The sequence below is a fragment of the Dermochelys coriacea genome, chromosome 14 (assembly GCF_009764565.3).
Source record: "Dermochelys coriacea isolate rDerCor1 chromosome 14, rDerCor1.pri.v4, whole genome shotgun sequence".
NCBI classification, from domain to species: Eukaryota; Metazoa; Chordata; order Testudines; family Dermochelyidae; genus Dermochelys; species Dermochelys coriacea.
In genome coordinates this window covers 18,009,123-18,028,341 of record NC_050081.1, presented here as the reverse complement: position 1 = coordinate 18,028,341, position 19,219 = coordinate 18,009,123, and the positions used below count along the sequence as shown (strand labels likewise).

General features: G+C 39.2%; 1 protein-coding gene across 32 annotated transcripts in view; it reads left to right on the top strand.

Annotated features, from left to right (window-relative positions):
• TNRC6C (trinucleotide repeat containing adaptor 6C) overlaps nucleotides 1-9,292 on the top strand; it is a 182,242-nt gene extending 172,950 nt beyond the window's left edge. For 17 of the 32 annotated variants that reach the window (XM_043497373.1, XM_043497384.1, XM_043497383.1 and 14 more), the window contains 5 exons: nucleotides 1,148-1,264; nucleotides 3,384-3,578; nucleotides 4,915-4,985; nucleotides 5,880-6,019; nucleotides 8,276-9,292. In XM_043497373.1, coding sequence (XP_043353308.1) covers nucleotides 1,148-1,264; nucleotides 3,384-3,578; nucleotides 4,915-4,985; nucleotides 5,880-6,019; nucleotides 8,276-8,636 — 884 coding nt within the window. In that variant the 3' untranslated portion in view covers nucleotides 8,637-9,292. Of the gene's footprint in view, nucleotides 1-1,147; nucleotides 1,265-3,383; nucleotides 3,579-4,914; nucleotides 4,986-5,879; nucleotides 6,020-8,275 lie in introns of those variants that run through there. The other 15 variants (XM_043497386.1, XM_043497402.1, XM_043497385.1 and 12 more) reach the window with 2 other exon arrangements.
• Nucleotides 9,293-19,219: the final 9,927 nt, after the last annotated feature.

The window sequence follows — 19,219 nt, the reverse complement described above, 5'->3', positions numbered from 1 at the left end:
TTGTCTTAGGAACTGTTTATGGCAGGAGTTTAAATGTGCAGCAGCCACTGGTGCCCACGTATTTATTCAGTTTCAGTCAAACTGACATTAAAGTCAAGTTGCAAGTGTCTGTCTTCTGGGGTGCTGTATAAATCATAGTCTCTTGTATCATCAATAAAGATACAAAACAAAATGTTTCCTAATAACAGTGTATCAGAATGAGGCTTTTGTATAGCATATCATCTTGTAAAGAGAAACAGTTTTGTATTTTCTGAATTAATATATTATGTGTACACAGTATGTGTATATATGTTTTGAATAATGAAAATCACTTGGAATATGCTGATAATTGTGGTTGATTGCTAGAGTCGATACTTTCAGTTCATAGCCTCCCATTCTTTGTTCTGCTGTTCGTAAGGTATTTTATTCCGTGTTCCAGTCCCTACTTTTGGTACATCATATATTTGTTAGCGAGTAGGAAAGTTTTGGATGTATGCTTAACATTCCTATAAGACAACCTGATGACAAGATAGCTCCTAATTTAAGTTGTGTGAGTTTGTCGAACACACGTTGTAGAATGATTTGCCAACTCAAGATGGTTTCAAGTTTTCTTACTATTGCTCCTTTGATATATAGCTAGTTTTAGAACATTGTTATGATATACACATTTATTTTACCTGCTGCAAAACCTAAATTTGCAAAATACCTGAGGTTATTTGTGGGGATTAGGGCATGGGGAGAAGTGCTTACTTCAGCAATTTTTAGGTATCAAGGATATTTGGTTGGTTTTACATATACATTCATATCCATTCACAGTTGCTGGTGCTTAGATAGGCTGACAAGCATGTTATAAAATGCAGATAGACAACTTCCCTCCTTCAGATCTAACTTTAACTCTGATGTCCCAAGAGTCAGATAATCTTAAAGGAAATCCAGAATGTGTCTTCTACATGGGCACCAACACACTTGCCATTCTGGTGCCAGCTTTCTTTTCTTTTATACTGAAGAATTCTGCATCACTTTATCATGCTTTCTATAACATTCATTCATGGTTAGAGGAAACTGGTTGCCTGGTTTGTATTTGCACATGATGTAGTTAGAACTGCTTATTCTGCAGCAAATACCATTTTGCCCATCTTTCTTAGTTGCTTCTTTGCTGGTTCTGCAGGGTCATCCCCAACATCATCTCAGAATGCCACGCTGCCTTCATCGAGTGCCTGGCCGCTTAGTGCCTCCGGCTACAGTAGCTCTTTCAGCAGCATTGCATCCGCACCTAGCATTGCAGGTACGAGAAATGGCCTTTCTACTTTCAGCATCCCTCTCCATCCCCAAAGAGCAAAGGCCCTGAAAAAGTGCTTTCCTCTGGCTATTATAATAGTACTACTTCATATCTTTTGAGCACTGTGCTGCTCCCACTGGCAGCTCTGCAGTGGTGAGCATTTTAACCGGGTGCCTGGAGTTGTGAATATCTGATAAGGGCGCTAACGAAATATATATTCAGCCCACTTCATACCATGATGCTACCACTTTATTTTGGCATTCATACTTTTTCAACAAAGTTTATTTTTGCTCCAACTGTGAGGCAGAATGTTCTCTGCGAGAACTCAGTGGTAACACTATTGCTGGGTCTTACCAGGAAAGATTGATCTGAAAGCTATTGCCAGTAAATTCAGTTTTGCCTGTCCCTTTAGTTAAGTATCTGCTATAAAGCTCTAGCCCCAGTATTGTTAGGATTTCTTTGAGTCCAGCAAACTCATGACAATGGAAGCTGTAGAGAAACTTTTAAAATTTCCAAACTTAAGTACTACCACAATAATCAAGGCTTCATATTTTCCACTGCAGTTAAAAACTTTCTAACACAAACCAAATGCAAAGTGATGCAATCCTGTCTGCCTGAGTCTGCAGACAGTCTCAAAAAATAAGAAAATCTTCAGAGTATTGAAAGCTGGAAATGTGCAGCCAGTATAAAATAAATATATTATAATATAACAATACCCACTCTACTGATTGCTTTATTCATGTTTATATTTAATAAATTAAAAACCTCATTTTAATTTAAATGAAGCTTGAACATCCAGGGACCTTAGTGCAACATTTAGGTCCACGTTGCCACAAAGCAAAGGGTCCTTGAAGGAGGGTAAAATAATGGCTTGCTTATCTCTTAATTTTATCTGCTATGCATATTCCCTTTTTATTTGCTTTTTTTTTGCTGTTACATCCTATGTGCATGTGAACCTCATAAGAATCAGTGACATAGCAACATCTAACTTTTATTAATGCACATTCATTATACATTAAATTGTAGGCCCAGCTGCTGCTACGAGTTCTAAAAATCAAACTTTCAAATTTCTTTTCTCAATCGATTACTTGATTAATATTAACAACGTCCTTTTTGTCACTGCAGTTTGCACCAAAATATGGGCCTGACTGGCCTCTCACTTTACACCAGGTTGACTCCATTGACATCAATGGAGTTGCTCTTGATATATATATAGGTGTTAATGAGAGCAGTAGAATCAGGCTCTATATCTTTGGTATGTGTGTAGCTACATGAAAGATGGGCAGATGTGTGGAAGCTTAACAGTGAAATGTTTCAGAGATAATCATTTGACAGTGTGCATTTTGTTTGGTAGTGTCTATATTTTGAGTTGGTCCTGTTTGTGTTAATGACACCAAAATGCTAACCTGTCCTTCTTTTGTTTTAATGTTTGTCTTGGAAATGTATAATTTTAGATCATTATAGTATGTTTAATAAAACTCTGGTTTGACAGAAATTGGAATAAAATAATTATGATGCTAATATAAATGAAGGTAGGATTCGGAGCATAACAAAAAGGGGTCAACAAAAAGTTGTAAGAACTGGTAGATTGCGAGGTATAGGGCTTTTCTTGTGAAGATTGTTAGTGTTTCAAAGAGGAACTTGTAAAAGAATCCATATGCCTGATGTATTTATCTTTGATTATTCAGCAGCATAGGAAATTTTGCCCTTTCTACCTCTTCTGGAATCAGCTTAATACTGAACCATGAGAATTCGTGTGTGCTAATTTCTGTATTTTAAATAACAATGGTTGCTCCTTCTTGGGTGCAGAAAGTATAAACTTCATTATTTTAATAATTTGGGCTAAATAACTTGGAACATATACAGTAATGATTTTATTTTTGATTTCAGCTAATGAAACGTATTCTCTAGTCTTGTTTTACGTTTCTTTGTCCTTTATCAGAGAGAAAAGTGCTGGGAGCTGCAATAGCAAGTGGATAGTAGTAACAAATGTCAGATACTAGTAGATTATAATTAATGAACAGCCTTGAGGATCACCTCTTCACTTACTGGAGTTGCAGATTGTTCAGATTTTTTTTTTTAGCTTGCTTACGAAAAACACATGAATTATGTTTCTCTGTTGCAGGTAAATTGTCAGACATCAAGTCTACATGGTCCTCTGGCCCAATCTCTCACACACAAGCCTCTCTATCCCATGAACTATGGAAGGTACCCAGAAACACTACTGCTCCTACGAGACCACCTCCAGGTTTAACAAACGCCAAGCCATCATCTACCTGGGGTGCCAGCCCACTGGGTTGGACCAGCTCTTATTCCTCTGGTATTCCTCTGACTCCTACATTTTATAATATTGCAATGCTCTGTTTGCCTTTATTTTCCATGTTACAGTAGTATGGTACTATGGTACTTTTGCTCTAGTACTGTGCTCCAGGTACTTGAGGTTCAATAAACGCAGAGTGCATCAACTCTTGTGTTGAAATGCAGGTTTTATTTTCTATCACTTCGGATGGCTCATTCTCAAAATGGGAGAATTTTGCCCTATGGGTCAGTAGGGCATGTTTCCAATCAGTGGGGAATAATTTCACTACAACAGGGGTCTTTCTTTATAATACTTTTGCTCATTTTTTCTAAATATCTTGAGACCGTTTTCTTGTTTTGTGGCAGGTGTTTTTTTGTGAATTGTTGCAAGACTTCAGTATTAGCTAATTAGTCAGTAGAATTTATTACATAGAATACATATCCACTGCTTAATTTGTGCCAGGGCTTGCCAGGGCTGAGCCCCGGCACCTCTAAGCTTGGCAGTTCATAGCTCCGCCACCTCTGAGGTTGCCACATCAGTTTTGAAAGTAAAAAAAACTGCTTGAGCCCCAGCCCCTCTTTCATTACAAATTAAGCACTGTACATCTCTATAGCAAGGATGCAAAACATCCAGGACCTGATTATCCCATCAGTTTTATGACGGGGCCCCCAGACAGTAAGGTATAAGTTCTTTTCTCTTTAATCTGTTTCTTTGGCTGTCATAATTTTGTTAATACACAAATTAAAAGGGGAATGTGTATATAATAGCTATATACCCTGTGTATTTGTTTATCAAAAAGCATCTGCATCAGAAATAAATGTCACTACTAATACCCGACTATTTTGTCAATCATCTTCCCAAAAAGCTGGGAATTAAATGTTCTCCCTAATTGTCAAAGGCTGTCACGTCCATTTTTTCTTGGGGAAAAGCCCACCCGATGGCTACAGAGTGCAAGGATTTCATCTACAGCCTCAGTATTTTTACCAAAGTGACTTTAGAAGTACTGCAGTTTTTCAAATGCCACTAGAAAATGTCATCTCTGTTGCTTTAAAAGTATTACCTTTCACAAATAGTGTCACAGTGGCCACTTATGAAAGAGATGATGGCAGGAGTGTGAGAAATCCCACTGATCCTTCAGAGCCAACTGGGAGCATTCTAATCATCGAGCTCCCTCCTTTCTTTCCAAATAAAAAAGGAAAAGAGGATGGAGATAAATTGGTTATTGGATTGCTCATGAGCGTGTTTACAATAGCTAATGTGTTGTATCTTGCACATTCTTTATTCCTGATGAGTTTGATTGTTGTATTGTGCTCTCACTAAGGTATTAAATTGTTCCCTTTCTGGATTTATGATACAGGTTCTGCCTGGAGTACTGATAGCTCAGGAAGAACAAGCAGCTGGCTGGTTCTACGTAACCTCACACCCCAAGTAAGCAGAATAATATTACCAACTACGAAAAGAACCATGCTATACTTAAGAGATGGTAGGAAGAATGCTTATCAACCTCGTAATTTTGATCAGCTGCAATGAGTATAAAATCATCTATGTAGCAGTAACAATAATATGTTGAGATACGCCCACATAGTGGATTTAATGGTTTTAATGAGAGCCACTGTGGCTTAGTGGATAGCGCACTGGATTGGAACTCAGGAATCCCTGGTTCTGTTCCCAGCTCTGCTACTGGCCTGCTGTGTGACCTTGGGCAAGTCACTTACCTTTGTAAAGCACTTTTAGATCTGCAGATGAAAAGCAAGAGCAAATTAAATATGAACTCGGAGTCTGTATAATTAGTCATTCCAGTGTACATCATTTATTTGTTTAAAAGTTGGTGGTATTTTGGGGGCAAGTTCAAAGATTTAAAGTCCATTTTTTCTGGGGTTTCTCCTGTTCTCCCCAGTCTGTCAATTCCTCTACTCCTCTCCATAGTATAATTTTCATGGAGAGGCATAAGATTGAAAGCAGTGGGATCAGAGACCAGAAGATGTCTTGGAAAAACAAGCTTTATTAATATAAACTATTTATGAACAAGCTGAATTCCCGGCCTACCCTTGGTAGGCGCATGTAGTGATAAATATTTTTATATTAATTTAAAATAACTGGTAGGTTCTTTGTGCTGAACTGTACAGAACTTGAAAAGAAAAGATTACCTCCTCCTAATAAAATAGTGACACATCTAATTCCATTCTTTTATCTTGTGGGAGGAAACTACGTTTGCACTCTATGTAAATTTTTTCCTTTATAATTTAAAGCCTCTTCCATTAACAAATATACTAAGGACAACTACAGAAAAACAAGTCAACCTTTTTCTTCCTCTGCAATTAGATTGATGGTTCTACACTGCGGACACTGTGTTTGCAACACGGCCCTCTAATTACATTCCACCTGAACCTGACTCAAGGGAATGCTGTGGTCCGCTACAGTTCCAAGGAAGAAGCAGCCAAGGCCCAGAAGTCTCTGCATATGTACGGTTTTTCTCTTCTTTTCCTTTTTTCTGTAAAGTAGATACTAGTATAGCACCTGTTCTCCTAAGCTTTTGCTTGCTATGTCACTGAATTGCTCTGCTGAATTGTTCAGTGGTGTTTTGAAAGTTATCTGTTAGCAGAAATTGTAGGAGAGCTGCATAAAGAAAAATATTTGTGGACTAGATACATTCAGATGTAGTGTATGATGTGCCATTATAGAAATCGATAGTAGGTGTTCACCATAAGTAGTGTGTTCATTTCTGCTCACACCACCTCGAAAAAGATACAACAGAAATAGAAGGGACCCAAAGACAGTCAACAAAAATGATTAAAGGCATGGAAAAAATTCCATATGCAAAACAGAAAAGACTAAGACTGTTTAATTCACAGAAAAAATGAATAAAAGAGGACATGCTAGAGGTAATCAAAATAAGAAATGGTGTAGAGAAGGTAACTCATGCACTGGTATTTACTTTTTCCTAAAGGGACTGCCAACGAAACTGAAAGACCTTTAAACTAATGAAAGGATGTTCTTTTTAAACTACATTACTAAAAGGAAAAAAAAAACCTGTGGAACTCATTGCCACAAACCCTCATTGAGGGCAAGATCTTAGTAGCCGTCAAAAAGGAATTTGGCATTTATTGGGATGAGAATATACATAATTACATTAGATAGATTTTAGAAATATAAGGAATATAAATCCTAATGTTTCAGGACATAAGCCCACCACTAGTTGCTAAGGATTAAGAAGAAATTTGCTCTATTGGCAGATTATTCATAATAATAATAACGTAAAGCACTCTTCTCTGAAGCATCTTATTCTGGCCACTGTTGGAGACAAGATACAGGGCTAGATGTAACACTGGACTGATCCAGTATGACAGTTCCTATATTTCCCTATACTTCAAAATTATGGGGCAATAGTCACTCCAGATGTAAAGTTGTATCTAGCTTCCCATGATGAGCCTCAATAGATAAAAGAATAAAGTGTATGTAATACAGAAAAATTTGCATAATGATATGCGTGGTGGTGTTGCTTTTTAAAGTTTTGACCTTTCCTTAATTAAAGACTGTGTGGCAGCATTCAGAACAGATAAAGGTCAAAAATTGCCCTGACTTAATGATTTCAGTTTAGATGTGGGACTAAGTTAGAAAGAATTCTATCCTTTAGGGGGTGTTTATGCTGTAATATTGAAAATGTAGATTTAAAAATCAGTGTATATTTTAAGTGTATACAGTACATCCTCAGTGTTCTCCAAGGTTTCAGAGCCATCCATATAAAGGAGGAATTTTGATTAGTGAGGAAATAACGTTAGTACATATGCTGCTGAGGATATGACAGACCTCTGCTTTACAGAGGTTGGGTATTGGGTTTTGCTATATGTATTGTGTACAGATACAAAAACATTTGTTTGGAGGGCAATAATGGTAAATTAAAAAGGAATTTCAAAAAGTTAGCAAGATTGTAACATAATACTAAAAGACTTCAGCCATCATTTCACAATTTAATCTCAAATAATGGCTTACATGCAATTGTTTTTAGAAAATATGAATCACTGAACTGGCATTCAGGAGACCCAGGTTCCAACTCTACCAGTTTTCAGGGTGTGACCTGGAGCAACTCACTCAACCTCTCTCCCTCATTTTCCCAACTTGTAAATTAGAAATAACAATGCCTACTCGCATTTGATATGTGATCTGAAATCCTCATAAAAATAGTGCTAAAAAGTTCTGTTACATATCACAATAGATCTCCACTCTTTGTGCATGCAAAATTCTAAAGAGGTTGATTCCAGCAGAGAACACATGCACACACCCCAGCCATGGAACATAAGTATACCCACTTATGCTGCGATCACTACTCCTTTCAGTTCCTTGTTATGTGTATCTCATGCACAAAATCCTGTGTACTCTGTGGAAAGCTTTACTTTCCAAAAACAACAGAAGTCACAGACCCTGTCTTGAAGAGTTTGCAGACCAAAAGATACTGTCTCCAGGTGTGTGGATTTTTGTGTGTGCATATGCTTGTTCGCTTAAGTAATTATGAAATAGAATTTTTGGGATGAAAATGAGTTAGGGTAGAAGTTTCAAAAATTTTGAGTTAGCCTAATTTGGCCTCCTCCATTGAATTCAAAATGAAAATGGGCTTATAAAAATTTTACTCTCCTAATATAAGCAGGCTCTGATGCTTGTAAAAACAGTGTCAGTTGTATCCCTGTGTTTCACTGTGGTGGTGTTGTTGTTGTTGTTGTTAGGTGTGTTTTGGGAAACACTACCATCTTGGCTGAGTTTGCTGGTGAAGAAGAAGTAAACCGTTTCTTAGCACAAGGCCAGCCACTGCCACCCACCTCCAGTTGGCAGTCCAACACTGGAACCAATCAGACTCGTATGGGCTCCACGAGCAGCTCTCATGGATTGGTGCGGAATGATGCAGGCCACTGGAATACTCCCTGCCTGGCTGGCAAAGGGAGCAGCGATTTGCTCTGGGGTGGGGTCCCTCAGTACTCAAGCAGCCTTTGGGGGCCCCCCAGCACCGATGATGGCAGGGTTATTGGCAGCCCAACACCTTTGAATACTCTGCTCCCAGGTGATCTTCTCAGTGGGGAGTCCATCTAGGAAAGAGAGAAACAAAGTGGAAATAACAATCATCAGCACTAAAGGAAAAAATGTAACCCTTTCCAGTCCAGGGCTTCACGAAGAATCCAGCTTTAACAGATCAGACTGGCAGCCCTTTTTAGTACCTCTGTCCAATATCGAATATGAAACTCTGCAGAAGTCCTTGTGAACTGTTAATGAAACAGTATGGGCTACATTTGGTCAGTGTCACATGCTAATGACAGGTTTTTTTTTTTTTCATGGCTTATTATTTTATGTCTTTTTATGTTTGTATGGTGTTTTTAAAAACAAAGTATAAAAGCTGCTTAGAATAGTCTATCATGAAGGGCACTTTTCAGAATTTGGGCTGGAAAGGGTTATTTTGTCAACTTTGGGGGGAGGGAGAAAATGAAAGCCTATTTTAAATGAGCCTGTGACTATTATGCACATTACCAGGGGCGGACCCAATAATCAGAAGAGAGTGGAGTGTGATATTCATCTTTGGTACAGAAAAGTAATGAATCTGAATGGTAACTATTCACTGTACAGGTTGAATTGGAGGGTGGGGGTGGGGTATCTGTGTCCACATCTCCCATGGATCTGCCTATGCACATTACCCTTGTTTCATTACTTTTTCATGTCATTTTTTTTAAAATCCCCCCAAAATATAAAAAGTTTAAAAAAAAAAAAAAAACACATATCAAACATGCAAATACTTGAATCCAGCAGGCCAATAACAAAATGTGAACACTTTCTAATTATTACACTTCCAGGTTGGCATCAATACACACAAAACAGGCTCTAGGAATTTTTTTAAAGTTCATACAATGTGTTTGTGTTGGAACAGATGTGTGTGTGTGAGTGAGCTTGTATGTGTGTGCGTGTATGCGCGCCCGTGTGTGATTTAACAAAAGTGTGATTTTTTTTTCTCTTATCAGTATATATGCTTTTTATTTGCTCATTGGTCAAACGTTTAATTGTTATTAGCTTCTAACTTTGCACTGAGTGTCCGCAGCCCTTCTTGTAGCTAATCCTATATGTTTAAAAAAAAAAATTGATAGGAGGGGCCGGCGACAATTCATGTGTAAATGTTTACTCAAGGACTCTTATTGCGTTTTAAAAATTACAGTGTGTATCTCTGGAGAATAATATGTATATCTACCTTTAGCAGCTTTTTATTGTGGACTAATGCAAGAAAATTATTACCGGAGTATTGCACCATTTTCCATTCGGAATATAAAGTTTAAAAAATATACTCTTGTTGAACTGTGGCCATAGATATTTGTAAAGAGTGGATAGTTCCCCTGCAAGCAGGAACACAAACAAGCACTTGGACATAGTTTTGACTGCTTTTGGAGGAGTCAGAAGTTTTGGCTCCCACCTGTTTACAGACCTTTTTTTTTTCTCCTTCAAACTTTAAAATAAAAAAGGAATTAAAAAAAAAAAAAGAAAGGAAAAAAAAAAAAAGACTTCCATCGTAAAGAAACCTATTTTCAGAATGAAGATATGCTACTTCAGAGCTCTGGGATTGAACAGTGTTGTATTATCCTTTTCTTTGGCCATTGCTGTGTACTATTTTTTGTTGTTGTTTTCCTCTTCTTCGTCAAAGTGGCGAAAACTTTGTGATCACTATCTTGCACATGGTGGAAGATGTCTCAGGAAAGCCGGGTTTCCCGAGGAGCAACTCCACACCATTTCATGTATTTTTAAACCCAACTCCTAGCACTGAAGATATTATTAAAAAAACAAAATAAAAAAAAATAAAAAGACAGAAGAAAATACCTAATCTAATGTGTAGCAGTTACATATTTACCAAATAATGGACTCAAAAGAAATAGATGTTTGAAGAGTGCTTTATATATTAAAAAAATTGCTTTATGTTTTAAAAAATGATCAATGTTTTTGATTGTTTTGAAAGGAAGAAAGACAATGGAATAACATACCCTTCAAGTATGTTTTAAAAAATTATATGAACATTGTGCTCCCTGCCTGCTTGGATCAGGAAACTTGTGCATTACATTTTTTTATTTTTATTTTTTTTTGGCAGATTAGCTTTTTAATGGTTTTATCAGATAAAAAGGGTCCTGCAAGTTTGCAAATCAACAAAAGCTGGTTTTATAGAGGATCATGAACTATGCACAAACTGGGTTCAAGACTTGTTTTTTTCTCAAGTTTTAGTAGTGTATTTAGCTGAATAACCTTTCCTCAGAGTAATTGCATCTCATTGCCATTACGCGCAATCTACATATATATTTTATATATATACACACACATAAAATATGTATGTGTGTATGTGCGTGTTTCCATACAGTACATAAAATTTTCCATGCTGAAGTTTAGCATTGAGTTGTAGAAAAACTGATATTTTAAAATTGGCGATGGAAGTTTAAAATTTCTGTTAAGCTTTTTTTTTTTTTTTGTCTTTCATTTGGAATTAAAGATGTCTGTAACTCTGAGATTTAAAAAAAAAAATTGTGGCTTTTAATGTTATTTCTCCTCATAGAATGTGATTGTTAAAGAACATGCACCGAAAGTTGCTTTCGAGAGTACGAAGATTCTTTGAAACTTAATAAATTGCAGTTTTTTCTTGGCTGTTCAAATAAATGTGTATTTTTCTTTAATACAGGGGATACTAAAGGATATTGTTAAATGTCAGTTTATTCATGGAGGAAGTTTAACCCTTTCAATATTAATGAAGACTTAAATGTGCAACCAGGCAAATTACTTCCATTATTAAAGTCTCATCCTTTAAAGGTATTCTAATTGATGACTACACTCTCATAGTCTTTTACCAAATCACATTAGGAACATGTGGTATATTAAAAAAGAAATTATCACATTTTTGTTAGAATTAATTTTTCTGCTTTTGTTATTTATCCATGCTTTTGTTTTCCTTTTAAAATATTGTGAAAATGAGAATAGAAGCAGAGGTAATGGGGCCCCAAGTATCTCTGCTATAAACGATTATGATGAAGCCACCCAATTATTTTCATGTTTGTATGAATGAGGTTTTGAAACCAAGAGCCAGATCCTTAGCTGGTGTAAATCATCATAATTCCATTGAAGTCAGTGAAGCTATGATTTATACCAGCTGAGGATCTGGTTCCAGATCTCCAGAGGTAAAAAGTGTACAACCCACTCTACTACCTGCGTTTTAAGATTTTTTTAAAAAATTGCAATATTTTCATAAATTCATAAAGGTAGTTCAGGGCATCTGAGAGGTTTTGAATTTTGAATACTGGAAGGGTTCTGATGCCAGTGTATTTCACTGGCCCAGCTTCCTAAAATTCTGTCATTGGCACAATGGCCAGTGATTCATAAGTAATGCATCTTCATTTAGAAAGAAGTCTCCTTTATGGAATAAAAGCAGCGCTTAGTGAGTTTTCTGGCTAGTCTCAACATATGACAATATCACAAATTATCAATTCTAGATATTGGGGTGATTTTTACTGTGTAAATACCTAAGATAGCTATAGCTGTCTATCTTGCTCATAAACATGGTAACAAAAATTACATAATACAGAGGTATAAACATGGTGTTTGGTTCTCTGTTTCCCATGCCCAAAGAAGGGAGGTCCCACACTTTTTAGTTTCTCTTCAAGATGATATTTGCAATGCACCTTTGGGAAGAGAGCTTTGCCTTTCTTCTTCCTTCGCTGTCTTTCATGAATAAGAGTTCAACGTCAAATGTTCTCAGCCTTCATTTGTTTAGACTTTGGAGTCTCTTACAGAGCCAGGTGTTTGTCAGCTTCCTTTAGGCTAGCAGAGATGGCTTTTTGTAAAATAGAGCTACTTTCAGAAATTAGAATACATCCTGTCAAAGCAAGAAACAAATGTGGCTTTTGGCCAAAATTTGATTGTAGTGCTTCTTGTGATTTTTTTTTTTTCATTTTCAGTGTGCCACATTCATAGCTATTTAATGCATTCAGTGACATAAGATATTTCTTAGTTCATATAAAACCGCTGTTGACTTTTACCTGGAAATGCATTAGGGGCTATAGCTTTCATGTACATGTTGCAGTTATCTTACATAGGGAGCCATGCAATGAGAGTGCTGTCTTCTAAATCCAGACCAAGAATGTTGCTCTTTCGTAAGCAGTCTGAAACTGTCAAACTTCTTCTTAGAGAGATAAGGTGGGTGAGATAATATCTTTAATTAGACCAGCTTCTGTTGGGGAGAGAGACAAGCTTGTCTCCTCTCACCAGTAGAAGTTGGTCCAATAAATGATATTACCTTACCCACCTTGTCTCTAATATCCTGTGACCAGCACTGCTACAGCAACACTGTAAACTTCCGTATAGTCATTTGTCCAGTCTAATTTGTGGGTGTTGTCAGAGCAGGTGTTTTTTCCCCTTTTTTCTTTTGCTATTTCTGCTCCACAATTGTCATCCTTGATAAATCAGTATATGGTTGTGTACGTGAAGGAGCATTTTAATTACAAAAAATTGTATACAAACATTTGTGTATGTTAAGTATCATTGGAGTTGAGAGAGTCTGGAAATAGAATTGGAATCCTCTAGTTTTTGGGCTGTAGACAGCTATGGTGTGATAACCAGACCAAGGACGGTCAAGGTGACCTGTAAGGATCTTCTCATATTGTATATGAACTGCTAAATGTCTGTTAGAATTGACATGTAAAATGATGGCTGTACTAATTGTATCACTGTATTGATGTTGAATGTACAATCTCTTCACAGTTATTTTCTCAGTTTTCATGGAGGGGTGGGTTCTGAAAAATAGGCATCAATATATTTAGATCCAACGAACTTGGTATGTAACTGTATGGATGCCTGCCCTACCGCCCCCACCCCACCCTCCGTGTGGAAAAAACCCAACCTGGCAACTTCATGAAACGTCTGGAAACATGAGATTCATTTCCTTGGAGGAAACTCTGTGCATAAGACTATCCAGGACCATTTTAGGGGTCCCCTCAGACTGTTTTACCTAGATCCTTGCATCTTGCATGAATGACAGTAACTTACCAACAGAAAGCTTTGTGGGAGAGACAAGCTGTTGTTCGCTTTTGGAACTTGCAAGGTGCTCCTCCAACATTCACTCCACTTTTTCGGGGGGAGGGTCCTCTCTAGTTTTCTGGAGAGGGGAAGCTCTGCTGATGTGCCCATGTTCTAGTGGGGTGTGTGTGGCTTTGTCTAACTTTCCACCCATTCTCAGGTTAAATATTGCTTGCTGCAGGTTGCCAGACTACATTCTCTAATGGCAGATTGAGTCCATGCAAACACAGTAAAGTTTCCCGTTTATCTTCTCTTCTTCTCCCCCGCCCTTCTCCCTAATGAAAAAGCTTCATATGACATTTTATCTTCTGTGTGCCCCCAGTGTTAATTTTTACTGCCGAATGCATTGGAAACAATTTGCTTGTAAATTTTCACTGATGAAACATGGTTCCAGTGCAGTCATGGTTTCAGGGTTATTAAAATGTTATAAAACATAATAGGCTGGAAGAGTCCTTTGCTTTTCACTAAATATTATTTGTAGAGATGGGCTGGCATTAAACTAGCAACAGGTGCTGCCTAGTTCCTATAGATAACCCATTCACCTCCCTAGCTGGCTTACCCTGATACATGCAACAGAAACTTGCATTGAAATTAACTGGGTCATTCATTTGAATGTTCATTTTTCACATAGACTTATTAATCTTCAAAATTGTGCCTCCCCTATTTCTAACCCAGCTGCAGTCCTCAGCACTTTTCTGGCTATTCTGCCACCCTTTCCAATCCATATCAGATGATTGTATTAGAACCAAAATAGACCACTAGAGTTATAGACTGACTTCTTCAGTTAGGAACAGCCTCTTCTGTTTATATCTTTGCAACAGGTGACCTAGTTTAGCTAACAATACAAAAGGCTGAACATAAAATATACCTCCTCAGACCCTGCTGGAGCAGAAAAAAGCAACTGGGTATTCATTCCTTCATATGATTTCAACCACCACATGCTCCTTCAACCTTTTCCCTGCACATCTGCAATCTCACTGACTGGCTTCCCTTATTGGGAGGCCCAGTTCTCTTCCTCCCTCCCCACAAGCTTCAAGTAACTCCCAATAAAGTCAAAGCATTTATTAACCTGTAGGGGGAACAATTGGACCCCTAAGTATTGAACGTCTCCCAATACAAGTTGTTTATCCTGCCTATTTACAAATAGTTCTGTTTAGTGGTAGAGTCAGCACAAGTGTATCATATGTAATACTTAGGGTCAGCAGCTGTATTGACTATTACGTTTTATTGTCCTAAAACTAGACAGACATACTATGCAGGTTTATATATGAGAACAGAGTAAATACTGAAAGTTCTTTGACAACTCACACTGTTATGGAAGTATTAGTAACAATGCAAATGAAAGGTATTCAATAGCGTACAAAATGTGTCATTGTTCCAAGGTAAGTATTGCTGTGTAGCTCTCACCCCATTACATCATGCTTTGAGAGAGATTCCAGAGTAAAAGGAAAGACCTTGCAAGAGAATGAGGCAGACAAGCATGGAGGAGCTGGAAGGAGACTTAGTAACCAAACTAAAAGGATGTGTCCAAGTCTTAAACAATTGATTTTGGACTGGTTGACCATGGATGAGCCCATTCTGCATCATTTAAGTGTCTTTTTATCCCCCCCTTTTTAACTAAATCGTTTGGTTTTCTTCTGTCAGCTTTAGTTCATTGACTATTTTCTTTATGGTGCAAAAATGTGTCCAAATGGAGTAGGTTGGATTGTTCCACAACCAAAAAAAAAAGTAAAATTGCTTTAATATTTTTTATTTCTTGCTTCTCAGTTAGGGTGCTACAGATGGTGGAAAAAATCCCATTGGGTTCAAGCACTGCTCCCTTTATGATTATGGCACTGCATCAAACTGTGTGTCCTGGGCAGGCCAAGATAAAGCTACATGTGAGAGATTCTCAGAGATGTCCCCTCCCTGAACTTTCCTGTAAGTTTTCATTATCTGTCAGTCTAGTCTAGCCAAGCCAATGACTCAAGGATCAAATAATTGCCTGGATGGAAGTCAGGATGCACTGTCTCTCGAGACACTTAGTTTCAGAATAATTTCTGAAGGCTATTTGAACATTTTAGAAACACATTACTGCCTGGGGCCATTTCAAGTCATGGAGACGCAACTACAGAACATCACTAAGCCAACACAGAGTAAGGGAAGGCTTGTATCTCTTGGGTAGATAAGCACTGATGTATGGTGGCCTTTGCCACCATCATAATTCTAACACTACCTTTTGATCCATTTTATAAAATCTAAACCTTACTAGATATCACAGATCTATATTTGTGTACTCCATACCATTGTCTTCTCAAAATGTGGTCCATTACCTCCAGTAGCCTGGTGCTTCACAGAATGGATTTTAAAAGCCAAGTAGTGATGGGATTGGACTGTTGGGAGGAGGAAAGTTAGCCATGAGAAAGAGCAACTTTTCCAAAGTGAACTTCGGAATGAAAAGGTTGGAGAACTCTCTTTTCAGATTTCAGAGTAGCAACCTTGTTAGTCTGTATCCTTTTCTTTTTGCGGATACAGACTAACACGGCTGATACGCTGAAACCTGTCATTATGCAAGGCACTGAATTTAGCCGAATGGAGTGGAAATCTATCACCTTCATGAAAAGATTCGTACAGATACAGACAGACATCTTCCTTTACAGTGTGTATGGTAACACCCATTGTTTCATGTTCTCTCTCTATATAAATCTCCCCACTGTATTTTCCACTGAATGCATCTGATGAAGTGAGCTATAGCTCATGAAAGCTTATGCTTAAATAAATTTGTTAGTCTCTAAGGTGCTACAAGTCCTCCTTTTCTCTTTTCAGAGTCACACCCTCAGCAGAGGTAATATTGGACCTTTTCAAATCAGATGACTTTCGTTGTCTATCAATATGATGCCTTTTGGTAACGGATTCTTCTTCACCTGTGTGTGCACACCCCAAGCACAGTCACCAGAAATTTTTCCCTCACTGGTACCTGTTGGGGCTGCTCAAGTGCCCTCTGCTGCCATGTGCCATGATGGTCGCTGAAACAGCTTTCCTTACAACCACAAGCTCTCTGTGGTCTTCTAGTCTTATTTTACACAGTTAGTTGTAGGTATTTTTAGTGAATTTAGCTTGTGAATTTAGTGAAATTTAATGAATTTAGTGAATTGGATAGTTGTAATGTTTTTGTGGAGATTTTGTGTGATCCCCAGTGCCAATGGATGTTTCAGTCACCAGGCTTTAAGCCCTGCACTTTCTGTAACAAAGCTATGACCCTGAGCAACCTGCAGTATCTGGGAGAAGCTCACATTGGGGACCATTGCCAGATCTGCAGGGATTTTAAATCGCATACAGAAAAGGATTAGGAGGCCAGGCTGAAGATTTTGCTCATGGAGGTAGCATTGAGATTTCCATCTGAGCTAGGCCAGTCAGAGTCAGCACTGGGTGCCTCGGCACCCGTAAAGAGTGCTCCTCCTACCGTACAGAGTCCCAGCACTGATCACCATCCCCACTGCCTAGACAAAGGCATAAGAAACAGCCAGCCGAGAAGGAGCAATCCCGGCACCCAAGACTGCCAGACATGGGAATCAGAATAGAGTGCGATCAGAGCCAAAGCGCTCCTCTGTCTTGGTACTGCAGAAGTCAGCGCTGTTGACTCTGGCATCGGCGCAGGCACTGTCGAGTCTAGTACCAAGAGAGCCTTCTACATCTGTGCTACCAATGCTATCTCGGTACTGACCACATTGGAGGTGTTTGCCTCTGCCAGGGACCTTCTCTCATTGTCTGTCAGTAATGGTTTTGCCTGCAGTACAGGCGTTGGCATTATCCGTGCCAGCAGCCAGGAGTGACCTTGCAGGGTCCTTTCAACTTTCGGTACTGCACCTTTCCGTAAGGTCAGAGGGGAAGCCGGCTGTGCTTGCCACAGTGCAGACCTCTCCATCATGGCACCAGCATCCCCTTTGGTCACCAGACAGAAACTCATACTTTTCTGAGTCGGGTTGGGTCCTACTTCTGCCATCTGAGGAGACATTCTTGCTACTCCTTAAGGCATTTCCACACTTCCATGGACCAGGGCGCAGGAGTACTACTGCGTGCACGGTCAGGCAGTCACTGGGGACTTACACCAGTCATGGGGCCCTTTTGGAACCCCTGGCGGTTCCCCTCAGTTTGCAGGGCATATTTCAAGCACTGCTATTCAGTGGCCTCAGAAAGACAGGCAGAATTGTCCCACCTGGCAGCACCTAGTCTGGACCCCAATACTGAGCCCGGTACTGATCTAAAAGAGCTGGCTCAACGGGATCCTGTTATGCAGAAAGAGCATCCGCAGTCACTGCTGGCCTATTCCTCCTTCACTAATGAGACAGTCTCAGGAGAGGGCACATCACCTCCATTGAATGGCTATAAGGTTCATAAAGAGTTGTTAAAGAGGGTGGCCTTAAATCTGGGCATACAGATGGAGGTAGTAAAAGAGTCCTCCTCCAGTCTAGTTGACATTTTAACTGCTGCAGGCCCTTCAAAAGTAGCCCTGCCTCTCAATAAGGGTATTATGGACCTTGTTAAGGTTTTGTGGCAGACCCCTGCATCCTTTCCCCCACTTCAAAAAGGGCTAAACATAAATACTTTGTTCCTGCCCTAGGTTATGAGTTCCTTTACACCCATCCCTCAGGATCCCTGATGGTGTCCACTGCCAACAAGAGAAGAAGACAGGGTCATTGGGGATAACCCCAAAATCAAGGGGCTCAAAGAAATTAGATTTGTTTAGTAGGAAATTTTTTTCTACCTGGGGGCTGCAACAGAATTGCAAATCAGCAGGCGCTGCTGGGCAGGCATGATGTTAACATGTGGGACTCCATGCAAAAATTCAAAGACTTGTTCCCACAAGAGGCAGATAAGAGTTCTCCTCAGTAGCTGAGGAGGGGAAATCAGTGGCAAGGGCTTCTTGAGAAGTTGTGTTAAATACTGCTGACTCAGCTGCCAGGTCCATTGCTTCAGCAGTTGCCATGCGCAGGAGTTCATGGCTACAATCCTCAGGGTTCCCGCATGAGGTCCAACAGACTGTTCGGGGTTGCAAAGTTTCTTGGGCTAAAAGACTCAAGAGCCATGCTAAGTCCCTTGGGTTATACACCCCAACTCCTTCAAAAAAGCACTATAGTCCAACGGCCCCTTTGATACTCTGCCCCAGCTCCCCATCAGGACCTGCAGAGGAAGAGAGCTATGGGGTTTAGTCATAGGCAACCACTGCATCCTACCTCAACATCAATGCCTACCCCAATCAGTCATCCAGGGGGTTCTAAGCAAGCATTTTGATGGTATGCTCAAGGACGCCATACCAGTTTCTGTGATGCCAGACCCTGTTTCTCCTTTATTTGCAAACCACCGTTCCCACTTGCTCAATGCTTGGTCCTGTATCACCGCAAACAGTTGGGTGTTGAGCACAGTGGAAGTGGAACATATCCTACAGTTTATTCATATCCCTCCTTCCCATCCACCTCTCTCTTCAGGGACCGCTCTCACGAAGAACTTCTGGTCCAGGAGATTCAATCTTCCCTTTGGGTGGGAGCATGGAAGAAATTCCACAGAATTTAAGAGTGAAGGGGTTCTACTCCCCATTATTTCCTAATCCCAAA